At 39.0% G+C, this 24,860-nt stretch overlaps 1 protein-coding gene across 1 annotated transcript; it reads right to left on the minus strand.

The window, feature by feature from the left end:
- Window positions 1-5: 5 nt before the first annotated feature.
- dnajc7 (DnaJ (Hsp40) homolog, subfamily C, member 7) lies at window positions 6-23,745 on the minus strand. Its single transcript, XM_053514739.1, has 14 exons — window positions 23,621-23,745; window positions 11,171-11,259; window positions 10,672-10,796; window positions 9,150-9,263; window positions 7,168-7,242; window positions 6,928-7,046; window positions 6,647-6,800; window positions 5,748-5,912; window positions 5,248-5,339; window positions 5,080-5,153; window positions 4,845-4,991; window positions 4,458-4,607; window positions 2,225-2,287; window positions 6-2,110 (listed from the first exon to the last, which is right to left on the minus strand). The coding sequence occupies exons 1-14, from the start codon at window positions 23,689-23,691 to the stop codon at window positions 2,073-2,075; spliced, it is 1,476 nt and encodes a 491-aa protein (XP_053370714.1). The 5' UTR covers window positions 23,692-23,745; the 3' UTR covers window positions 6-2,072.
- Between the last annotated feature and the right edge of the window lie 1,115 nt (window positions 23,746-24,860).

Here is a 24,860-nt window from a genome sequence, read left to right on the forward strand (position 1 = left end):
ATAAATGGGGAGAAACAGGAAACAGGCGGAGTTTATTTACACGGTTATTTCCAAAAACGGTCCATAGTCAAGACTGTTTGCTTTAGGATGAGCCTGAGCAATGTGAATGTTCCTCTTCTGAACGCACCATGAGGATCTTAGGACGGCCAACATGATTCGTTTTTTAACAAGTATGTATGCGAATAGCCAAACCAGCTAGTTTCATTTCCCCAAAAAAACTGACACAAATACAAAGGGGACTTCCCCAGTATGACTGCTTGGTTTAAAGTTAAAGAAGATTCAAAATTATTGAAGTGTGCATGTAAGACAGACAAACACTCATTCACTCACTCATCGTCTATCATCACTTTATTCAGTATACAGGGAGCCCGGGAGGGGCTTAGGGGACGATGTGGGGTACACCATGGACGGGGTGCCAATCCATCGCAGGGCACAAACACACACATCCTTATTCATTACACTATGCTCAATTTAGAAATTAGCCTAATCTGCATGGGAGGAAACCAGAGTACCCGGAGGAAACCGACCAAGCAAACTTCTTGTACACAGACCACGAGGCGGGAATCGAACCCAAGGAAGCACCAGTGCTAATCCATACGCCACTGTGCAGACAGTTCCGGACATCCAGCTCAAAAAACAATGATACAAACTATATCCGAAACAACACTCCTGACAAACTATGAAATTTTGATGTTAGCCTTAGAACTGGGTTCTCCAAACCTGTTTCTTTTTTTTTTAATCCACCTGTCAAACCGGGGACAATATACAGAATCATGGGTATTGTGTGGGGAATTTCAGTCCTTTAAATTAGATTTAAAAAGAACCCGTAGGGATTTGTACTTGGGTCCTCAGCAAATAGTTGAAAAGCTGTAATCTCTAATCAGGCTGTGCACAAAAAAAAGAAAAAAGAAATGGTGCACAGCTTAAGCTTGTTCTTCACAGGACTTCGCCGTCTAAGATCCTCTTGTAGCTGACGAACATTCACATTCACATCTCAACTGCTCATGTCCGGCTTGAGAATTTACAATAAATATTGATATCAAAAAATGAATACATTTTATAGTTAAAAAAAAACAAAAAAACAAATTAAAACAGTCATCAACTATCAACACGAACAGAACCACTTTACATTCCAGTAAAATGTACAATGCAGCAAGGGGGTTGAATGTAATGTTCAAATGACGAAATCCTGTTAAAATCTTGTATGTTTGGAGAAAACCACTAGAGGGAACCCGAACACCTGGGTTGTACTTGTATGCAGTAGTTCAATGTGTGGGATTTTTTTTTTTTCCGTTTTGTTTTTTAGCACAACTAGTTGAAGAACGCTTAAGTAAAATTTTAACAATACAGTTTGGCATAGTACGCTATCAGCAGTTGAGAAGATTTAAAACAAGTGAAATGAGTTTACTCCAGGAACATTATTATTATTATTATTATTATTATTAGTTATTATTATTATTATTATTATATACATTTGGAGATGAGGTACTCGTTATACATTCCTTCCTACCGGCGTCACAAGGCGCCTCAAAGCACAAACCTTGATAATAACTGGCACTTAACATCAGCATAGTGTGGTGCAGGAGAATGTGGACGAGATGTACGAGTCTTGCATTGATGTGATGAATGCTGCGAATGGTGTTTTACAGTCAATATGTAGCACCTTCTATACAAGTTTGACAACTTTGGTTCTACGACCAAACAAACTGGGAAAAGCAATTTTGCTAGAGTGGTTAAATAACTAGGACCATTTTAATAATAATAATAATAATAATAAAAATAATAAAAAAATAAACATGTGCAGCTGTTCATGATGCCACTGTGATGAGAAAAAACGAAACAAAAAAACAATCGAAATTGTGGTCAGAGCAAACTCCTCACGGTGTTGCTTTTAAAAAAGTTGTTTACAGAATGACCGCTTGCTGATCCTAGGACCCTTCGACGCTGCAGTACAACACGCAGTTGTATATGGGTGGGTGTATGTGTGTGGGAGGGACAGGTGAAAGTCTGTGTTGGGGTTGGTTCTGGAGGCCGCGTGGGTCTACTGCATACATGCAGGAGGGGATGGACAGTTAGCCGAACTGGAAAAAGAAATTTCCAGGTCCGGATGCTGTGAGGAACAATAAAACAAAGGAATCCCAATCTGAGTCTAGTTACAATGTTATGATTGTAATTTTAAGCAAATGATCACAATTTGAGTACAGATCCGTGGTTCATGCCTCACCTTCGAAACTGAAACCACTTGGGCCGCCAAAGAAAGCTTTGAAAATGTTGTTGGCATCGAAATCTGAAGAAAGAAAGAAAAAAAATTAAATAAATGTGACACTTCGAGCAGGTCAGGGGTCTTATTTTCATTCAACTAAAATTAGTGGAAGCAATTTGATGAAAAAAAATTTCTTCCAAAACTCTAGCAAAGTAACTCACATGAGCAAACTTGTTTTTCTCTGTCTACACATCTTTAATAATATCGCTTTCATCTTTTGAACATGCTGTCTTTTTTAAACATCCACTTAGGGAGAGTAAATAAAATCTAGCAAATCTATGAAAAAAAGTTAACCGGTCACAACGGACACCAACTATGTGTTTACATGGACAATATTCCTTCAATGTGACAAAAAGAAAAATCTATGTTATTGTTAACTGATGCTTAAAGGATTTAATTAGATTTTGTACAACAGGGATCTTCCTGCTGTGAAGCGTTTAACCTGATTGAAAAATAACAAGACACATTTCTTCAACTTTGAGGTTAGGTTAAGCTTCCCATATTTTCTGACCAGGTTTCTGGTACTCAAGAATTCAGTCTCATCTATGATTGGTTAGATGCTTTTTAATACGTGTGAAACAGTGAGCCAATCAGTAGTTCTCACCTAGCAGCGACTCAGTGGATGAAAGTGAAGATGGGTCCGATTAGGAAAGGAAGCAAAAATTTTTCCTGGAAACTCATCGTGTCACCCAATGTTACCCTTATACGGGGCAAATGTGCGCAGAAAAAATATTTTTAGTCCGACAAGAGAGAAACATTTTTTTTTACAATCGAAATTGTGGTCAGAGCAAACTGCTGGACTCTTCACGGTGTTGCTTTTAAAAAGGTTGTTTACAGAATGACCGCTTGCTGATCCTAGGACCCTTCAACGCTGCTGGAAAAAGTTTAAACCAAAACTTTTACCCAACATCTCAAACATAAACATAAGAATAAAGTAAAGGTAGCCCCCTTCTTCCAAACGAGTTCCGTCCCGGGAGCTGTCTTATTTCAGATTTGTTCTCAAGTCCAACAAAATGAGTCTTATACGCCTTTGACACAAATGTACAATGTAAGGCGTACCAATCCACTTGACTTAATCTGTCCACTTTCCCCACACTGCCATCATGTGGTCAAAAACCGTTAACACCTTAGGAAATGAATCTCACAGTAAAACGTAACACTGTTGTCCCTGCGCCTTTATATCCCAAGAGGAATCCCGGCCGCCATTTTGTCTCAGAGCTGTTTTTCACTGTATTGGACTATGAACTCTGTATTGCTGAGGATTTTCTACAATAAGGATTATTTATTCTTCAACAGGACAGATATTTTCCATCACCATGCTCGCGGACTGATTCATCGAAACCGGTGAGACCGATTTTATACAATGACTTACACACTAAAAATATAGTTTATAATTGTAAAATATCGGTATCTGTTGCACTGGAGTGTCTTTTGTTTAGGTTTTTTGTACAACACGCGAGTATTGGAAGTAGAATTGGGGCCTGTTCGCATCTGCGGAAATTTGTAACGTGGGTACTACCTGCAATTTATTTATTTTTTTTATGTTATTTTAAAGTCGGTGTGGTGACACATTTTCCTTATTAATTTCCACACAAAAGAATCAACATATCACAGAATTTACTTATCTGCAATGGTAAAGCATCTAACCAATCATAAATGAGACATTACCTAAAACACAAGGCAGGATTTGTAAGAAAAATGTGTCAAAGTCTAACCCAACTTTGAAGCTTTACTACTACTGTTAGACTGAGATATTTGCGCAATGTATTTTATATTTTAATTGCTGTTATTAGTGGAAAGTTAGGGTCCATGCAAATGCACCCAATAACGTTTTTTAACTCCTTGAGGCTAGTGTGATGAGCTAGCTAAATCATTTACACCATCATATGAATAGAAAACAGCAAATTCTACTAATTCTATTCTAATAAAGACAGCAATGGTTCAAATTTAAAAATCAATGCTTCCTGATGTAAGGCATTTAAAAATATATATATATATTTTATATTTAACACATAACTTGGTTATCCCTGGTGTAGGCAACGTCATCATTCTTTTTCTGTTTTATCAAAGCTGTTGCTTGTAAATTGCTAAACTAATTACTCCAAATTTCAGGTCCACTTTGAAATTTTGGCCAGTGAGACAAAGTAGCTTATGTATTTGTTTGTGCATTGGTTGTTGCAAAAGTAAGACAGACCCATGTTCATGTCTTCATCTTCCAAATCATGGCCGCTGTCGTAACGAGATTTCTTCTTGGGGTCTGAGAGCACGGTGAAAGCCTCACCCACTTCTTTAAACTTCTTTTCCTCTTCCTTCTGTACCTCGGCACTCGCTCCGCTGTGCCGATCTAAGACGGAAACAGAGACAGGAGAAATAACAAATCAGAAAGAGTTTTATTGCCAAGTACGCTTACACGTAAAAGGAATTTGTTTTAGTGACAGAGCTTCCAGAACAGAAAACAAATGACAAGACAAAAACAGCACGACAAAAAAAAAAAAAAAAAAAAATCAAAGGATATAATATAACTGCTATGTGAAAAGCTAACAGTGTGTATTTTGAAGTGTACGAATATGTAATATCCTACCTGGATGGTGCATAAGGGCCCGTTTGCGGTAGGCTTTCTTGATCTCGTCTTCTGTCGCGTTTTTTTCCACTCCTAGAACTTTATAGTAATCTTTCCGTTTGCTCTTTTTCAGCTCCAGCTGAGCGTTCTTCAATAAAGTCTTGTGTTCTAAACGACAGAAGACATTGTTGTAAAGTGGCAAAGAAATGATGAGAAATTTCACCTTTAGTCTGAACATCACCATCAGCTCACCTACCTTTAGTTTTCTCTGTCTGATAGACTTTCTCATAGTCCCTCACAGCTTCTTCATACTGTTCCGTGTCCATATAACTGCAGGAGACGAATAAAGACAGTATGTACAGTACAGTAGTACAGTATGTGCATATATTCATAAAACACAAACACGCACACAAAACAGGCTTACCACTGGGCTCTTCGCAAGTATGCTTTAATATAGGATTCATCCAGTTTAATGGCTTTTGTACAGTCTTCAATGGCCTGCTCCAGTTTCTTTAACTGAAACCCAGTAAATATTCATGTGAAGAGCTGCAAACACGTACTACGATCACAATTAATAGACATATGGGAAAAAAATCTAATAAATTCAATTATGAATTGTGATTCTTGTGTGTAGTGATTCACATGCACATGTGATTCACACTTTTTAAAATCTATTTTTAGGTTTATAATGGAGATGAACCGGTCGATCAGTCAGGGACCAGAATCGGCTGGTTTCTAGTTAATCTACTACTGATATATTTCTGGCAGATTAAATGTAATTTTATATCACACACACATTTATTTACATATACATACCCATACTTCATGTCAAACTTGTTGAACTGTTGTATACTGGTTGTCAAAAGGTTGTCAAAAAGGTGGTTGTGTAGTGTCAGTGGTGTATGAAGAGGTTTAAAGGCTCACCTTGGAGCCGACGGTGGCTCGGTTGCAGTAAAGCTTGGCGTTAGTTTTGATGTTGTTGGGATCGATGGTCAGGGCCTCAGAGTACAGCTCGTAAGCCTCTTCAAAATTGCCCTCTTTAAACGCCTGGTTCCCTTCTTCTTTCTTAGCCTTCAGAGCTTTGGCATTCTGCAGTGGCAAAAAAAAGAAAAACTCAGCTTTTAATATGGAAAAATCCCTCTCACAGTTTATATAAACACGGGCAAGCAAGTCGCTGAAGAATTTTAGTATAGTAAACTGTGAAAAGATAAAAACGCTATGGCACAGCATTTGAAAAGGAAAAAAACAATTCCTGAAAATTTTTTATAAGACTTGTGTCAATACAGTTAAACCAATAGCACAGTAAAAACGGGTAGAGAACACTAAAGCGGAACAAAGGGCCATGTCTGGACATCGGGAAGCTTTTGGCCATTTGGCCGATGTAATACTTCTATGTTTGATAAATGGCCCAGTATGGGACGCTTCATCGGGAACACTGAATTATGTATTTATTAAAAGTTAAACTGTACTAAAAAAAAGGAATGTTAATAATGAGACAGGTCTGAAAAAACAAAAAGTGGTTTAACATTTCTCACAGGTCCCTGTTCTCACTACAGCAAGTCCCCGACTTATAAACATTTGAGTTACAAATTTCTGCAGATATGGACCGACAGTGTATCTACGATCATTCCTAGATGCAAACAAATTGTGGAAGTTGGACGAAACATAGACGAATCTGACTTACAAACGTGTTCCCGGAATGGAACTTGTTTGTAAATCAGGGACTTTGTAGCGAGTGTATATTGAGAACTCACTTGTGTCTAATGTGAACTTATATCATTAAAAAGAAATACCACACACACACACTTATACAACTGACTCACTCTGCAGGCGAGACGGGCCTTCTCATGATCTGGTGCCATGCGGAGTGCCTGAACGAAGAACTGCACAGCTTTATCGATACAGTCTTCATAATATAAACACAAACCCCTCACATACAGGGCATCACCATTAGTGGAGTCCATCCGCAAGATATCACTGCAAGAGAAAGAGTTAGATAAACTGGTTAAAAAAAAGGCGTCTTAGAATTTTTTTAAAGGATAAAATAAAATTCCATAGCAGTAAGTCATATGGAGTCTTTTTTGTGTTTTTTTTGTATGGTTACCTGGCAACAGATTGAGCTTCTGGGTAGCGGCCGAGCAGCGCCAGGCATTCCGCCTTCAGCACCTTAAATCTGTGACACGCAGAGGCTGACTCCAGGGCTCGATCCATACAGAACACCACCTACACAGACACGCGCACACAACAACAGAACACTTACAGTAAAAGTCTATCTGCAGTCTCTGTAAAAACATATTTACATCGGTCTGATTTCTGATTTTTCTTCTACATAAATCACACGGACCATTCTGAAGTCTCGTTTGTCGAAGCCGATCTCCGCCATGCGCTCGTACTCCAAAATGGACTCTGCGTTTTTTAGCTGCAACACAGAACCCACAAAACGTGAGCTGTACACTGGATTCAAAAAGGAAAACATTTGGAATACTGATAAAGGACACCTAAAGGTTAATTTATATTCAAGTCTAAGCCGTATGGCTTACGTAGCCATGTACCCTACTGTATACCCCGACGTGTGCAGTACCTCCCCTAAAATGTAACCAACTACAAAGACTGTCTTTGATGCCACAACTCTGACTGGTCAGAATCCTTGTTTCTGTCTTTTTGTGCATGTGTTAATAAACTTAGAGCGCATATTAACCTTACTTAATTCATTGTCTCATTTAATAAATTTTGTGCAGAAATTAATAAAAGGTGCCTAATGTAAATCGATCATGCAGGTCACTTTCTCTCTATCTCACACACAAATGTAGATCCCTTTGACTTAATACGCAGGTTTATTTTCAATTGGGACTGTGATATGTGAATATACTTGGGGTTTTATTCTGTTAAACACAACCTTTAACCTGCTTTAACCCTTACAACCCAAAGCATTTTAGCCATTTTTTTTGCATTAATACTTTTTCAGAAATATATGAAAGACTCAGGATTGTGCACATGCACAACCTATGCAATATGAATAATTTGATTTTATTACATTTTAACCAACTATACTAAGCAAAAAAAAAAAAAAAAGGGTCACACAGGCAAAGAAATAGCACAGACACACACGACCACGTTTTTATTGTTTTCTCCGACCAAAAAATAATAATAGAAAGAAATACAAGCAGTTAGCAAGTTTTTTTTTTTTTTGCAAAGTTATTCCCATAGCTATAAAATGTAAATTTTAAAGAAACAATAACTTTGGTTTTACCTATTGTATCTAAACACCAGTTTGATGTCTGAAGCCTCCCACATCGACATAAACATAAAAGCAGTTTATTCATTCATTCTTTCATTCATTCATTTAACTGGCCTTGGACACTAATGCTGTGTTGGCTCTTAAGTTTTAGGGGTTAAACATGTTTGACATTCTCTGGGTATTTAGTTTTTGACGTAATTTAATTCAAATCGCAAAATAGAAAAAAGTATTTAAAAAAAGACCCGTCAACGCGTCTTCACGTTTTCTAAATGCAACATTAAAAAAACGTAACATTACTGTTTCTCAACGGGAGACAGAGGAATCTGACCTTAATAATATACTATAAATGCGATAACCTGCCAATTAAGAAACGCCTATAGCATGCAACAAATTAAAACTAAATGGTGGGCTCTAACCTTCTGAAAACTCATCAATTAAGTATCAATTTGGATGTGATCCTTAAAGGGAACCTTTAATACAAAACTCATTTTTATTGTTAGATATTCAGCAGGGTCTCCATTTCAGCAAACTAACGTGTACTGCTTTTTCCCCCCTTCTACTTTCATTTCTGTACTGGCTAAATCTTAAACAAACCAAATTAGACCATACCCCCCCCCCCCCCATTGTGAACTTATCTAAGAAGATCCCCTCTCCTGTTCTCTGGAGAGCTGTGGCTCGGCAGTAGCTCATTTATGACACATTATGGCACATTTGTAAGAGGTGTGAAATGAAGGAAGTTTCTGGTATTAGGTCAGTTATAAATTCAGAATTTAGGGGTATTTGAGATATTTAAGGGAGTTCTGCCATCCGTGTTAACTTGAATTATGGGACCTTTAATGTAGCGAGTGAGTAATACCACTTTATTGTCCCCTAATCTGACATTTAATTCACTATAAGGGAAATCTCAAGATGCAAATCCGAAACACCCGGCATGTCGGATTCCTGTAATATGTATGTATGTATGTATGTATGTATGTATGTATGTATATGTGTGTGTGTGTGTGTGTGTGTGTGTCTGTGTGTCTGTGTGTCTGTGTGTCTGTGTGTCTGTGTGTCTGTGTGTCTGTGTGTCTGTGTGTGTGTCTTACTTCCTGCTGAGCCTGGCTGTTGTCAGATTCCAGCTCCAGAACCTTCTGGAAACACCGACTGGCAGCCATAGCATTGCCAAGCAACAGGTGGCACTTGCCCTCCCGTAAGTGACCCTGGGGGAGAAACAGAGGATGAATGAGTGAGCAAACACACAAATAGGTATTTACTAAAATCTTTCCATTACATCATTCACAGAATGGTCAGGGACTTAATTCAGGGCTCTGATTTCACCAAACAAAGGAAAGGTCTGAGAGAGATATCCAGACAGGGTGTGCGCACACACACACGCCAGGCACTTATGACTATCAAAAAACTGTGACCGACTTATTAAATCACTCTGTCTTCAGTTATTTACAGTAGCAGTCAGATCAGAATTACTATGCTTCAACTTCTAAGAAATCATTTTTAGCTCCACTAACTCTGTCTAAATGAGGACACAATCCACAATCCACTTATAACTGCCCTATTTTACAAAGTGTACCGTACCTTCATGAAGGACCGATATGGACAAAAACAAAAGCAATGCATCAAGGAGGGAAAGAACAAAAATGAAATCCAATATTTTATAACTAATAAAATATTTTATAAACACTCTTCTGGTTTTGTTACAATAATTATTATTTCTAAACAAACTTAGCAAATAACTTTACGTTTAGCGCCCCAAATTCCTCCAAAGAGTCAAAACTCCACTTGACAATGAGCACGCAGGCACGTGCTGCTTCTAATGCAGACATGCAGGACTTCTAACGCACGCAATTTTCGACTAATTAGCACTCGCTGTGTAACAAATAGATTCCCATCCATTCTTGCCATAATTCTTTTACTATTATTTGTTTGTTAATAAAGCAGCTGCAATTCAGTCACATGTCCAATACATATCCTGACAATTTAGGAGAAAAAGTCTGACCTAAAAGTCTAACGTCACTGAGCATGTCCAATACAGTGATTAGCAAACAAAGCTGAACGTACTATAAACTGACCCATCTTACACTACTTAACCACAGTATGCTATAACCACATGCCTGCATACACTCCTAAATAAGTAACCCTTGGTGCAACGTTCTGGGCGGAGCTTCCAGAGAAAAGAAATTCAAATCAGGGATTTTAAGACAGCCACACAACTGTCAATCATATCAGAATTATCAGAGCACAATCTCATAGCTGTGCTACCAAATAAATAAATAAAAATGCATATACACTATGCTAGTGGAAACTTAATCTAGGCTAATATTTCCTGCAACAGACTCTTTAAAGAGCCTCAGAACTGATGAAATACATTAGTGCGGATCTCTGTGTACTGCCCCAGTTTTCTGTCTTCAACAGACACTTTAATCGTAGAGTTTATAAAATATCTCTAAACGAAAGTACCCTGACTCGTCCAGATCTTACCGCTGTCTGATCCGAGTTATTCGGCCGTAATGCCAAACTCACAGACCCGGCTTTGGGTAATTTGTGGGAAATAAAAAAAAAAAAAAAAAAAAAAAAAGAGTAAAGAGTAGACTCAACTTGGTGACATCTTACCTTTACGAAGGTGTCGTCTAGCCTTACAGCTTGCTGGGAGTCTTCCAGAGCCTCCCGGTAGCGGCTCAGCATCATGAGTGTAGCTGCACGGTTGCCATAGTAACTGGCGTTCTTGGGGCACACATCTGGTAAATCAAAGTAAGCGTTAAACTCCAGCTGCAAACAACAGGAAATTGAACCAGGAAGGAGTCATAAATGGATCAAGAAGATGATGAAAGGGGAAAGAGGAGAAAAAAAAAATGTCTTGGAGGCTATGTTTGAGTTGGTCTCTAGGAAACGAGGTCCTAAAACAACATGACACTATGGTGAAAACCTTCACTTTGCTTTATGCCATTAGATGAGGGCATGAAAGGACAAACCTGCAAAGACATGTTTCGTGAAATACTTATGTGCATGAACAGGTGCTGCTGCTGTATGAGAGACATTCAGTGTGTGAATCAGTCGTCAAGTAGAAATTATGAACGAGCAAAATCTACACGGAATATGCAAAGATTCTTACCGATAGCCCTGGTGTAGTACTTAAATGCTTCGGAGTAGTCCTTCTGAACGTAGTACGCATTTCCCTGCTCTTTGTAGCCCTCGGCTTCCCTGAGGAGACAGAACACACACAAGATGAAAAAGCAGGTAAAAGTACATAAACAGGAAACAGAAGTCTCTCACGGTGGTCGTTTTCCAGACCATAGTCTAAACACAAACTGATGTATAGACTTTTCATCTAGTCAACGGGAATTACACACACTCAAATCGATTTGTACAATAATAAAAATTTTTTTTTGTTTAACAGCATTAACGTTTGTGTGATTTGTCTTAAGCAGCTGTACGTCTTACACGTTTGTATTATTAAAAGCTCCTGTTGTTGGACTACAGGTAGTCCCAGACTTACCCCCGTGTTATGAATTTCCGCAGATATGAACGGACTGCTGTCCTGAAGGTGTATAAGCCTAATTTCCAGGAGCATGTTCGTAAGTCAGATTTGTTCTCAAGTCTGACAAAATGAGTCTTACATGCCTTTGAAACAAATATACAATGTAAAGCATACCAATCCACTCGTCTAAATCGGTCCCCTTTCCATCATGTGGCCAAAAACCATAATCACACCTAAGGAACTAAATCCGTGTTGTCTCTGCGCCTTTAAATCGCGAGGGAAATCTGGGATGCTAATTCTACTGTATTGGACTGTGAACTCTGTTTTAAGGATTTTCCTAAAATTAGGATTATTCACCATCAGGACAGCTTTACAGGACAGACATTTTCTATCATCGTGCTCCCGGACTGATTTACTGAACCCCCCCCCAAACAACCACATACATAATTCCGGCGCTTTAGACATTTTATACATTCGCTCACACACTGAACATATTGTATATAATTGTAAATATTGGTATCTGGGGCACCGTAGTGTCTACTTTTTGTACAATACACGTGAGTATTGCAAGTAGAACCGCAGTCCTTTCGTATCTGTGGACATTCGTAACTTGAATGCTCATAAATCAGGGACTACCTGTACCAGACTAACGGTGAGGTTAGTGTGGCTGCTGATTGGTGCAATTTTATTAGGTTATAAGGCTGCGCTAACAGTGTCACGCTGCACGTTTGCACCCATCAGACAGACCGTTTAACAGATCGTAACGGTTTATAAACTGCTATGACGTAGCACAGCAGCACAGTGAGGACGCCACTGTGTTGCCAGTGACATTGGGGCTCTGCTTGGGTTCACAATAGTGTCCATGGCTAGCTCGCCAAACCGCATTAACTATTAACTAACAGGTCACACACGCTCCTTGTTAACTATTCCTGGGAGGATGCAACAATGACAGAGTCTGTAATGTTTTGTGTAAACTGGCATTAAGAGCAAGGTTAAGATCAAGTTATTTTTCATATGTCCCGTCCCCTACAGCACAGTGCAATACTTTTTTTTCTTTTTTTAGAAACAGATAGAATTACACATGCAATGTGTTGAATATTGTAAGGGAAGTGTGAGACTGGCTGCTGATCCACATTACTGTAAAAATTCCAGATAACCAGATAAATGGAGGGCGTCATTTTCACATTAGGCACGATTGATTTGTATCGCCCCCAGGAACAATTACTCGCCCCTCCACACTCCCCCGCTGGCCAGCGTTCACATTATTTTCGCTCCAGTATGCACTCACTTGGTTCGTGAGGCGCCTTTAAACACAAGAGAAGAGAAAGAGGATTTAACCTTTTCGCTATGCCTAATGTTGATATTTCGGGATGAAAAAAAAAGTTACATGCTTGTGTGCCTTCCTACTTTATCAGTTCTGGCTGTGTAGGTCAGAGGATGAGATCCGTGTGTATGAAATCTTCACACAGGGATTTTGGGGGAGACCGATGGCAGTAATGACATCATCGACTCAGACTACCTTTTCCAGCAGACTCTGGGATGGGTTCCAAGTGGCGAAACGACTGTGTTCTAACCGATCAAAATTAACAACTTGAAAACGCCCTGAGATACCTGTACAGGCCGACATTGACTTATTATACCTTCATTTCAAAGAGCACTTTAGGCATTTCCTCCTTACTCCTTAAAACGTTTCATATTCTTTATACGAATCGTATAAACTATATGGGTTGTAGAATGTAACTTCTGCATTGTTACATCCCACTATTTAGATTTTATAGATACGTCACATTTTATTAACGTTATTTATTTATTATTTTTTTTAATTTTCTCCCCAATATTAGTCGCAGCCAAATCCTCCCCGTCACTAGGGGGCTCCCACATTAAAGGTGAATCCCAATTCTACCCCTTACCCCTACACTTAGCCCTACCCCTCCGTTTGGCGCGTTCACGTGAAGGGGTAGGGGTGTCTCATTTCTCTTTTGGTTGGAGGGGTAGGGCTAAGGGGAAGGGCCAGATAGCCCTCGAAACGAAGATTTTTCGGGACCTCACTTCAAACGAAGGGCTAACGAAATTTTCAAGATGACCGCTCACTCGAGCAAGCAGACCAGTAAATTTAACGATTTTTTGCCATTAATAAGGATTTTTATGACAAGTTTTTATTATATGTATATTCATTTTAGTCTTGTGTTTGTGTTTATGGTGATGTTTTGTAAAAAAACGTTTGCAAAAAAACCGCTAAAGTTTGCTAGCGGATAGCGCCGATTGCGCAATATTACAAAAATATATATTTTTATGTCATATACACTTTACTACATGCTACAAACAAATATGAAAGTTCAGTAGCACGGCAGTTTGCCGAGCTTTTGATAACGCATTGTTTGTTTGCATACGGCCATACTGTATGTGTACATGTAAATGAACGGATACGTATGATGACGTATAACAGTGTTGTAGTGGTGTCTCATTTCTTAGGGAAAATATTTTAACCCTTCCCCTTTCCACTTCGTTTTAAGGGACAAGGGGAAGGGGCGAGGGGTAGGGGAAGGGGTAAGGGGTAGAATTGGGATTGGGCTTAAGGCTACTACTACCACTCAGGAAAAGCGGGCGAAGACTATCCCATGTTTCCTCCGAACCGCGTGACGCCAGCCGACTGCATCTTTTCGAACTGCTAGCTCACGCACCATTAGGGGTGGATTAACACACTCGAAGGAAAGCGCTAGCCGCTCCTTCCGCGTGCGCAAGCTCACAGATGCCCCTGATTGGCTGTAGAGCCGTGATTAATGTGGGAGCGCGAGTACCTTTCATCCCTCCCCCCGAGAGAGCTCGGCCAATCAGCTCTCTCTGTGCCTCCAGCTGCGAGAGAAAAACAGCATCACCCGAGGTTCGAACCAGCGATCTTTACCACTGCGCCACTCGGAGGCCTTTATTAACGTTATTAATAAGATGATACAAAAAAAGGGTGATTAGAAAGACAACTTGGAGGAAGGAGTATGTAAAAAATATATACAGTAAGTCACCGACTTACGAACGGGTTCCATTGTTTGTAATTCGGATTCGTTCGCAAGTCTGACAAAGCGTCTTATACGCCTTTGACACAAATACACAATGTGGAGCATAACATTTTTTATATCAATTTAAAAGAAAGCAAAGGTTTAGAGGTTTGCTTCCACATTATACTCTTTCCCCAGACGGTGTCTACAAATCCTGAGGGGAATTCCACCATTTTTTTAAATTTCTATTACATTGAGCTAGAATTCTTAATCTGGTCTTTTATTCGCAGCTCTGAATATATCCAGTTCAGTTACATAAAACTCACAATCATATGGATACACAACTAGAATGACTAAACGGTTATGCGATTAGCAATATTTTATAATTATAAATGAGGCAAGTTTTTTGTTTTCTGTCTCCGCTGACAGTACATTTGTTTAAAATTTGCAGCTGTAAGAATTATCGCTTTCTTGCTCATTCAGTGCACCTCACTGGGTAAGTCCAAATACAGCTTCACCAAAATTACATCCAGGTAGTTTGCTTTTCTTCATATGTTTATAGTCTACGCTACAGGAGCTTAAAAAGTACTCCAAAACACGTCACTGGGTCTGCAGTATGATCACTAACTATAGCTTATTCAGCTGTGTGTCATTGAAACAATAACGTTAATTTCAATGACAAATACACAAATAAGTAACTGTAGCTCCAAAACAAAAATATACAAATATTTTACTGAAATATAAACAGAGAGTTTGACAGATCTATTACGACCATCTGGCAGAAAGGATCAAGCAGGTCAACACACTTCACACGCTGTAACTAACACGCGAACACTCTCGGCATCCAGTTTTCTGAGAGCGACTCCAATATACAAGTACCAGAGATTACATTACAGTGGAATAAGAATCCGAACCTTACAACTGGAGCAGGACTGAATTATGGGAAACAGCTGAGTGCAGCACATGTTGCAGGAAGGATATGCAGGCTCGGGGTCGCAACTGTACAAAATAATCACACCTGCTGAGTATTAAGTGGTGCCGTACGGTGGGAAAAACCTGGTGTAAAAGAAACTGCAATGTTTCCCACACAGAGGCTGCCCGAGAGTATTTGCCGGTCCTTTTTTATCTCATCTGCAATCCGTGATCGATTAACTAGTAGTGGACAGTTTCGTCTCGCCCTACCAGAATAAACAGGTACGGTGAGACGCAGCGGATGCCAGCTATCATAAAAAGTATAGAAGGGCAAGTATATTTCAGACCTGTAGAAATACACTGAACTGTGTTAACTTATTACACTATGATATATATTGATTGAGGTGGCATTTAAAGTAGATCCTAGATTATGGTGTCCTCTGTTCCAAACTTGGTCCAGGGAGTCAAATCCATGCTCATGACTGACTCATGGCTGAACATATGGTGAACGCTACATTTCCCTTTTTTTTTTTTGATCGCTTTCCTTTGGTACCAACACTTTAGTAGTGTTCGAAACGATGCTTTCCGGGAACGCGGGCACGTCGTCGTCACACAGGAATACCTGCACACAATGAACTGGTCTCATACGCAGAGTCTTTTGAGCTGCGCAGACTGGCACAAGAGGTGAATTTTTCATGAGTTTCGTCCCTGATTAAAGGGTAAGGTCAAATCAATCAACATGATAGAAATAAACGAAGTAAAACGTAAAATTTTTAAAATAAACTTGTACACATCCTTCTCTCACATCAAGTCCTCAGTTTTCTGTTTTATTAACCTGAATTAATCCCATTAATAGAAAAAAATCTTCTGGTAACAGTTAAAGATCGAATTAAAGACTTGTTTTTACTCCAATCATAACATAACATAAGCAACCATGTAATGAATACATATGATACTGTGACGCCACCCCTCATTTTTCATATCAGGTTAAATGACAAATTAAATTACAAAAAAAAAAAAGGAAAATATATTTTACTGAGAAGGACTGCAAAATGCTTGGATACAATTTTTAAAACCTCAGCAGCAACCTCGTTTCCCCTCTCGTCTGTTCTGACCAGTATACTAATCACCAGCCTGATCATCTGCACCGGTTTCGCACTGGTTCATGCCTTAAGTTAGATGTTTGTTTGTTTTTAATGCTTGAATGATTGACAGGTCAACTGTGTGGCTTAAACAAAATAAAAACATTCCACTGAAACTGCTCTGGTACTCGAGTGAAAACGAGAGCCAAAAAAAAAGTCCTTTAGGAAGCCTGGGGAACTATTTCTTAAGACTACAGTATAAAAATACAAGAAGGTCTGACTCTTTGGAAGCAAAATATGAAGCTCAAGAATTGTACAGTATACGCTCTCCCTCTATATATATTAGGCATAACATGGGTAAAAAAAAACAAAAAAACATCCAAGTTATTGAAATCTGGCTATTCCTAATATGAATTCAATCATTTTTAAATCAAGTCCTACATACAGTATTCTCAGTGATTCTTTAAAGCTGCGTTCCAGCAAGCTAGCTCTCTCTCCAACCATAAACATCATTTAAAAATAAAAAATAAAAACAAAAGTCTGACCATGTGTCCTGACATGCCGATGCTTTATTTAGGGAATAGTTTGCAGTCAGTTGGAAACTATTGCGCACAATCTTACATCAACAACGCTGCTAAAATTACAATTATAAGCTTCCTGTATTTTGGATCTTTTGCCCTGCTTTATGAAAGCTTCAGCCCAAACTCTGGCTGTATCCCAAAGATGCTAGAAGTGCTCTAGTGAGAAGCCTGTTATTATTGAACTCAATTTAAACAGCCTCTCTCTGGGTGTCTAAAACACATTCGTTCCTCTCTGTGCATTCCAATGAAATCGTTCACTCACACTCCATCACTCACTCAGGCAATTTGGAAACACCAATTAGACTAATCGGCATGTCTTTGGACTGTGGAAGGAAACCGGAGCACCCGAGGGGAATCCACCAAAGCACAGGACATGAGAACTCTCTCTCTCTCACACACACACCCCAACGTGAAATTAATTTTAATAGTGTTGGTGCTACCAAACCTTTACACCTCAGGGGATACCAATAAGATATTAAAAGGCAAGAAATGATGCTCAAACCAAAAACTTCCTGAACAGGAACTATATGATAGTTGTGATCTGTGCTTAGACCATGGATTTTATTAAAATAGACCTCTTTATTGCCATTTAATTCTGATGTTTGTGACTTATATTATATACTAGACATGGGAATCACCAGGCACCATACATAATCAACAATACCTAGGTGTCGGATTGATTCGTAATGAGATCGGTTAAACTTGTCAAATAATTAGATTCTACCACACAGGATGCTGTGCTGCCTGTTAATGTGTGACCAGTGTAGAGTGCGCCGCCTGTATGATTATAGAAGAACTGCAACATTATACCACCTCAAACGCAACCAAACATATTTTAAAACTGTAAAGTTGTCATTTCTGTACATTGAAGATTTTTGCAAAGATAAAATAACTGGTGGGACGCAAGATGAGTAACAGAAAATATCAAGATGGTTTTTAGAATTTCTGTTCACCTGTTTGGTTGTGCTCTCATCACGTAAAAACCACTAAATAAATTTTAATGGGTTTTAATGGAAATTTTAATGGCCAAGCATCAGGTAACATATAGACTTTGTTTCATCACAATCGGCCCACAGAAAGAGAAGAAAATATGCTACTTTGGAAAATGCTCCATCAAAAAACTTTTTTGGGATGGTCTCAAAATTTAATAGATGGCGCTGTACATTTTTATACACGCTCATGTGTGCAGTTGAAATCTACTTAATAAACGCGATCGCACATCTTTATTCCACGCACTTCACAGTAGCACAAAAAAATGTTAATTTAAAAATTCATTAAAAGAAATTTAATATGCGCTTGTTTGTGCAATTAAATTTCACACTAATGAAATCGTAGGCACAGCTAGTTAAAAAATATTAATTTCAAAGTTAAAGTCAGTCACACAAGAGGATTGCCCCCCAAAAAAAATTGCCTTTGATTTTAAACCACGGGCTTGTACGTTTTCAAACTGTCAGTTAACACCCGATCTGTGCGCTTACATCGTTCAGGCAATTCCATAGATATTTAGTGGGAGGATTTAATTAAAGTTTTTTTTTTTATTCAGAATTGATTTACACATTTTTAATAATTTCATCTTAATTTTTTTACAAAAGGTACAATAGTCTAAATGGCATTTTCAGAAAATACAAACTGCCTTTATCATTTGCATAATTTTTAAGCGTGAAGTAGAAAATCTGCAAGAAATTTTTTTTTTCGCTGTTTATTAGACGTGAAATTTCATTAATCAATGCACTGCACTTTAATGTTTATTAGATACTTTTAGTAATTTTGAAACTTGAAAATATGTAAGAAATATAGCTGCTTGAGACAAATCAGACAATTTCAGAAAACATTAGGGCTATTGAATCAAAAAATGGAACTGGCAGTTGATTCACGTCTCTAATACTGTTAACACTGGGATGTTTTTACAACAGGTTTTCATACCATGAAAATAATCTGTAAGACCACTATTTGTTTTGTTTTCCGACCGTTTTAAGCCTAACAGAAGAACCCTGGACGGATTTATTTACGAGGCTAACTCAACGAGAAATCACCTTGCATTCGGGCCGTCTCATACTAAAGCTGAAGTCTCTTCTTTTATTTCAGAATTGATGCTTGTATTAAATCCTCAAAATGATCCCATCTTGACTAAGAGCATGCTGTACATCACCCTGACACCGAGCCTGGGACAGTTTATCTCTGGAATTTTCTGTTACTCTATTTAAACAGCAGCAGTGTCCCTGTGTTAGTCCTGTGTCATTACAGCACACCGGGTGACCTTGCGCTTATTCTCTACCTAGCTACAGAAAGCTAACAGTAAATAACACTGGAGCACAACTGTAGGGGCAAAAATAACACCAGACGTCCACCTGAGTGAGGACTGAGACATTTAATTAGCCGGCAGTGAATCTGACCAGGTTTGTGTGTGTGTGAGAGAGAGATGGAAGTGAGAACTGCACTGCAGGAAAGTAGTTCAAACTAGGTCACAATGTAGTGGGACTAAAACAAATTACCTCACTCCATGTCGGCAGTAAAAACTGCATGTGTGTGAACGTGCACAGAAGAACTGACGATTTAATCTTACTGTGATGTCATAATATTGCAGATATCATGAGTCACTTTTCAAAGGTTTTACATAACACTCAGAAATGCTGACAGGATGTCTATGGGTGTTAATACCAGACAATACTTTAAAAAAAAAAAGGGGGGGGGGGGGGGAGTAGTTTTCCACCTTTTGTAAGTTTAAATGTTATATAACTGTTTTGCTGGTTTTGGTGGAAAACCTATCATGATTTGTGTATCACAGACACACCTTCAGGTATCGTAATCCACTTTCTTGATTTAATTTCTGATCATATACAGTACCGGTCAAAAGTTGACACACCACTTAACTTCATGGTCGTTCCTGATTTTATATTTCTTTCTACATTATAAAACAATACTAATAATATTCTCTGAACAGTTGATATTAAGATGCATCTTCTACTTATGCTCTGTAAAGCTTCATAACGGCTTTAATCTGAGATGCTGTTTGTTAATCTGTGATTTCTGAGGCTGGTGACTCTAAATGAACGACTCCTTTGCAGCAGAGGTACATTTTAGTCTTGCTTTCATGAGCTGATCTTCATGAGAACCGGTTTCATCATGGTGTTTGAAGGGTTTTGCAAATCCACTTAATACTGTGCTGGCAAGAACTGTTCCAGAACAGCTGACCTTCATGTTTTAAATTAACTAATGACTAATCTTCTTGTTACAGTACCTAATTTCATATGCGTTCTCTCATAACTTTGAAATCTCCAGTATTGTTCTAGAATGTAGAAAATAAATCACAAAAAAAAAAAACAAAAAAAAAAAAAAACACTGAATTAGAAGGTGTGTCCAAACTTTTGACTGGAAAATAATTCAGTGAGAAGTTGTAAAAGAAAAAAAATCCACATGTGGCAGCATTACAAAGCGCACCGGAACAGTCTCCGCATTATAATACTGCCAGACAGTCTTCTTTTTTTTTTTTTTAAACAATTTCTCAATGAATTCTTGTAGTGCATAATGAACACCTGAATAGCGCTTTCAGTATTCAAATCCTGGCACATCAAACAGTCAAATAAATTTTTGAATACATGTGTACAGACCTACTTCACAAGTTGCCCCACCCCATGTGTAGTTAAAGTTTACCAAATAATTGAATGGTACGATGTGATGCAAAGCAAAATAGTTAGCATTAAAACTGTGACATCAGCCATTCTCATTTTATAGCACTTCTCAAAGCAATTTGTTAAACATTTTAATAATAGACTAACAAATATTTTCTGATTAAAAAGTATCTCTGAATTGACTACTACTACTTGTCTTTTGCAATCTGTGAATCTCTAATTTTAGATACAGAAAATTAAAAGGCCTTAACGATACAACGATAGCATGGGATTCTTAATAAGGTATTTCAGCGCTGGTCTAATTTGGTAAAACTTTACTTCAAATGTGCCATCACATAACCGTTAACTAACAGAAACTCCTCCAACTTTCAGTCTGAATTTAAAACTACATTTTCAGTTGTCATTTTACTGTTTTCATACATAAAGAGAGAGTAAAAGAAATGCCAACGGTCAATTAGAGAGGTCACAATGTCCTGGAATGAATAAAACAAACCGATTTTGCCTCATAATGTAGCTAGTTATTGAGAAAGAACGGTAAATGCTATATACAGAAACTTTACAGGGATGAAATTATGATGGTTGTACAAGTCAAACCGGCACTCATGATGGCATTTTTAGTGAATGAAGCTGCAAACTCTATAAAGAAGGCTGTCCGTGAATGAGAATACCAGCCAACTCTTAGTTGCAATGAAACATTTAAATGGGGCAAAACATTTTAAATAAGGCCGTGTGACACGTGTGCCCACTGCGGTCGTCTATGGTGCCTAAGAGTGCCAAGGTGAGTGATGGAAATGTCCACTGCTCACACCTCAACACTCAGTTCGCTCGCCCTTGTTGTTTTCATTGCAAATATATGCGCAGGATTTCCAGCACATGTGGGTTAACACTAGACCCCAACTTTATCATGATAAATGCCACACTACTCTGAGCCTGTATAGTTGCACCCTTTTTGAAAGCACGCATTAATGTGGCTTATCACCGAAATTCTGGGTTCTGATTGACTAATATAATTAGAGAGAAAGTGCAATATTGAAGAGGCATTATTGTATAGTGTGATTCGGCTTATGGTTATGATGTCTCACTAAAATAGGAGTGACTGTGTAGAAGGAGACCGGCTCTGAGGGATTTTGGACAGAAAGAGGATAGTTACATCAGACTTAAACAGGGTGTGCATTCAATTGGATGAACAAAAGATTAGTACAGAGTGAGTCATCACTCTGAAATTAAAAGTTTCCAAAAGTGAATAAGCATAAAATTTAGGACGAGAATATAAGATGGTGTATAACTATTATTTTTGTCATTATGATAACACAGTTGTTTGGTGTGACCTTGCACCTCATGTTTGGTGGGTTTCCTTTGGGTACTCTGGTTTCCTCCCACAGTCCAAAGACATGCAGGTTAGGCTGATTGTTGTTGGACTTTTGGACACAGCGGACCATCCGATTCGCACAATAACCTGGCACAGGGGTTCCTGACACAACCCTCGCATTTTATTCAAGCTTGGAACGGGCACTGCATCCAGTGGCTGAGGTTTGAACACTGGAGCGGAATCGAACCCGCATGGCAGGCGGGGGAACCTACCACAGAGCCACCAATGCCCGCAGGTTAGGTTAATTGGCATTCCCAAACTGGCCGTAGTGTATGAATGACAATAAGGCGTAAAGCAGCAAATATATCATCGTTTGATGCGGAGTATCTGTCACCACATGTATGCGATGGCATGTGGACGGACCAAAATACCAAAAATAAATAAGAATAATTTTGTTCATAATACTATAAAGGGAGAAGTTCAAATAGCTCTTAAACATAGCCTGATTTGTGGCTCAAATCCTAATGTGATGTCTCAGGCCTGTCTCTCAAACACACACACACACAGACAGACAGTATGCATAGGGTTACACTCCCAAAAGGGAACAGCTTGGTAAGGTGTGTGCGCGCGCTCACTATGGGAAAAGCCTTTAGGACAGAACCTTCCAGAGGTTTATGAAGGGAGTCTTGTTAAAGGCGCACTTCCTCTTAAAGGGATGGATACACGACTAACGCTTAACAAAAGCTCGGTGTCATGACGTCATGTGAACATTGCCAACTATCTAATCCAGTTTTCACACGATACATGGGTAGCTCATGGCTCTTACTAGACACGAAAGTTGATTTATATTCATGATTCCCACTCAAAAAGGTTAAGAATTAATCAACAACTTTGATAGACAGGCAGTTAGATTAATATTCAGCCGACGTTAAATAACCGGCAAACAGGTCCAAATCAGAAACGACACTTTAGCAAAAGGACAAAGTGGCGTGTGTGTGGTCCAACAGTAGGTCACAGAGAACGAAACGTTGAAGCGTGTGAACTATTTTAGGACGTCAGATAACGCCGGGAATGAGGAATAGCAGTGACAGCACGCGCTAGTTAGCACGTGCCATTAAATTCACATGAACAAATCACACACACACACATCAAACTCAGTCCTGAGGTCATCACTAATATGTCCAACATTTTCGTCTTAAAACTGTCCAACAAAGAGGGCACATGATGGCTGTGCTTTTAGATGGCTAAGCTAATTTAGCTCACTGGCTAGCTCTGAAAAAAAAAAAAAAAAAAACAAGCCTGCTCTCAGAATAAAGCTGAAAACAGCCTGAATGGGTTATTCCACGTCTGTCTACCTGATACTCTGAGAAAAAAAAGGCAAATATGATCTGTTATAACCATATAGAATAATAAAAAAAAAAAACCAAAAAGCGTTCAGGCTGTTTTAGGCCGACAAAAACAGCAGCACGACATTTTCCCAGGTTGTACGTTTAAGACAACGTTTCTCTCAGTACGGCTTTTAACACGGCATTATTCGATTAATCTGTATAAATGCCATGTATTACACCGTTGTGAAAATACCTTTCTATCTCCTCGTCGCTGAGCGAGTCCATCTCCGGGTCCGCTGCCGCACCGTTGCCAACCGTCGCCATTTTGCTGTCAAGAACCGCGGACCAGCGTGCGGAGGCTCAGACGCAGAGAACTTAACCACGCCCTCAAATATATACTAACCACGCCTGCTTTGCGTACTCGCTCCGCCCTTGTGACATGACGGTTCCGCCTTTCTCCCCGCCCATTGCTGCACTTTCGAAACAGTCGCTCTTGTTGGAAATTGTCTACTTATACAGTACACCATATAGCCAAAAGTATTCGCACCCCCGCCTTCACATGCATACGAACCTGAATAACATCCATTTCTTAATCCCTGGGGTGTAATATGATGTTGGCCCACCCTTTGCAGCTATGACAGCTTCAACTCTTCTGGTAAGGCTTTCCACATGAAGTGTGTTTATGAGAATTTTTTGCTATTCTTTGTGAGGTCAGACGCTGATGTTGGACGAGAAGGCCTAACTCATGGTCTCTGCTCTAATTCTATCAGGGTGTGGCCAGTCACGTTCTTCTACACCAAACACGTTCATCCATGTCTTCTTGCTTTGTGCACTGGTGTGCAGTCATGTTGTAACTGGTGTGGAGTTCTTTTTCAGTCATTGGTCTCGGCCCCTTACTTCCAGTGAAAGAACCTCTTAATGCTTCAGCATACCAAGACATCTTGGACAATTTTTTATGCTCCCAACTTTTGTGGTAACAGTTTGGGGACGGCCCCTTCCAGTTCCAACATGACTGCGCACCAGTGCACGAAGCAAGGTCCATGACATGGATGAGCGAGTTTGGTGTGGAAGAACTTGACTGGCCTGCACAGAGTCCTGACCTCAACCTGATAGAACACCTTTGAGATGAATTAGAGAAGAGACTGCGAGCCAGGCCTTCTCATCCAACATCAATGTTAAGTGGATTATGAATTGGATATCACTCAAGTTCATATCCATTTGACAATATAGTGTATATGTGTTTGTATATATGTATGAATAAAAGTCTTAATTAATGTATTTATGTGTTTCAGTCCGGCCTCTTACCCCCAGTGAAAGGCAATCTTAATGCTTCAGCATACCAAGACATCTTGGACAATGATATGCTTCCAACCTTGTGGCAACAGTTTGGGGAAGGCCCTTTTCTATTCCAACGTGACTGAGCACCAGTAAAAAAAAAAAGCAAAGAAATTTAAAGACATGGTTTGATGAGTTTGGTGTGGAAGTACATGACT

Source organism: Clarias gariepinus, chromosome 16, assembly GCF_024256425.1.
Source record: "Clarias gariepinus isolate MV-2021 ecotype Netherlands chromosome 16, CGAR_prim_01v2, whole genome shotgun sequence".
NCBI lineage: Eukaryota > Metazoa > Chordata > Actinopteri > Siluriformes > Clariidae > Clarias > Clarias gariepinus.

Bases quoted from the DNA above. Each gene is read 5' to 3' on its own strand.
- dnajc7 (XM_053514739.1), bottom strand. From the start codon at position 23,691: ATGGCGACGGTTGGCAACGGTGCGGCAGCGGACCCGGAGATGGACTCG. The intron at 7,243-9,149 runs GTAAGACACACA...TCTGTGTTGCAG, and splicing joins ACAGCCAGGCTCAGCAGGAA to CTAAAAAACGCAGAGTCCAT. The intron at 5,154-5,247 runs GTAAGCCTGTTT...CGTCTCCTGCAG, and splicing joins TACTTGCGAAGAGCCCAGTG to TTATATGGACACGGAACAGT.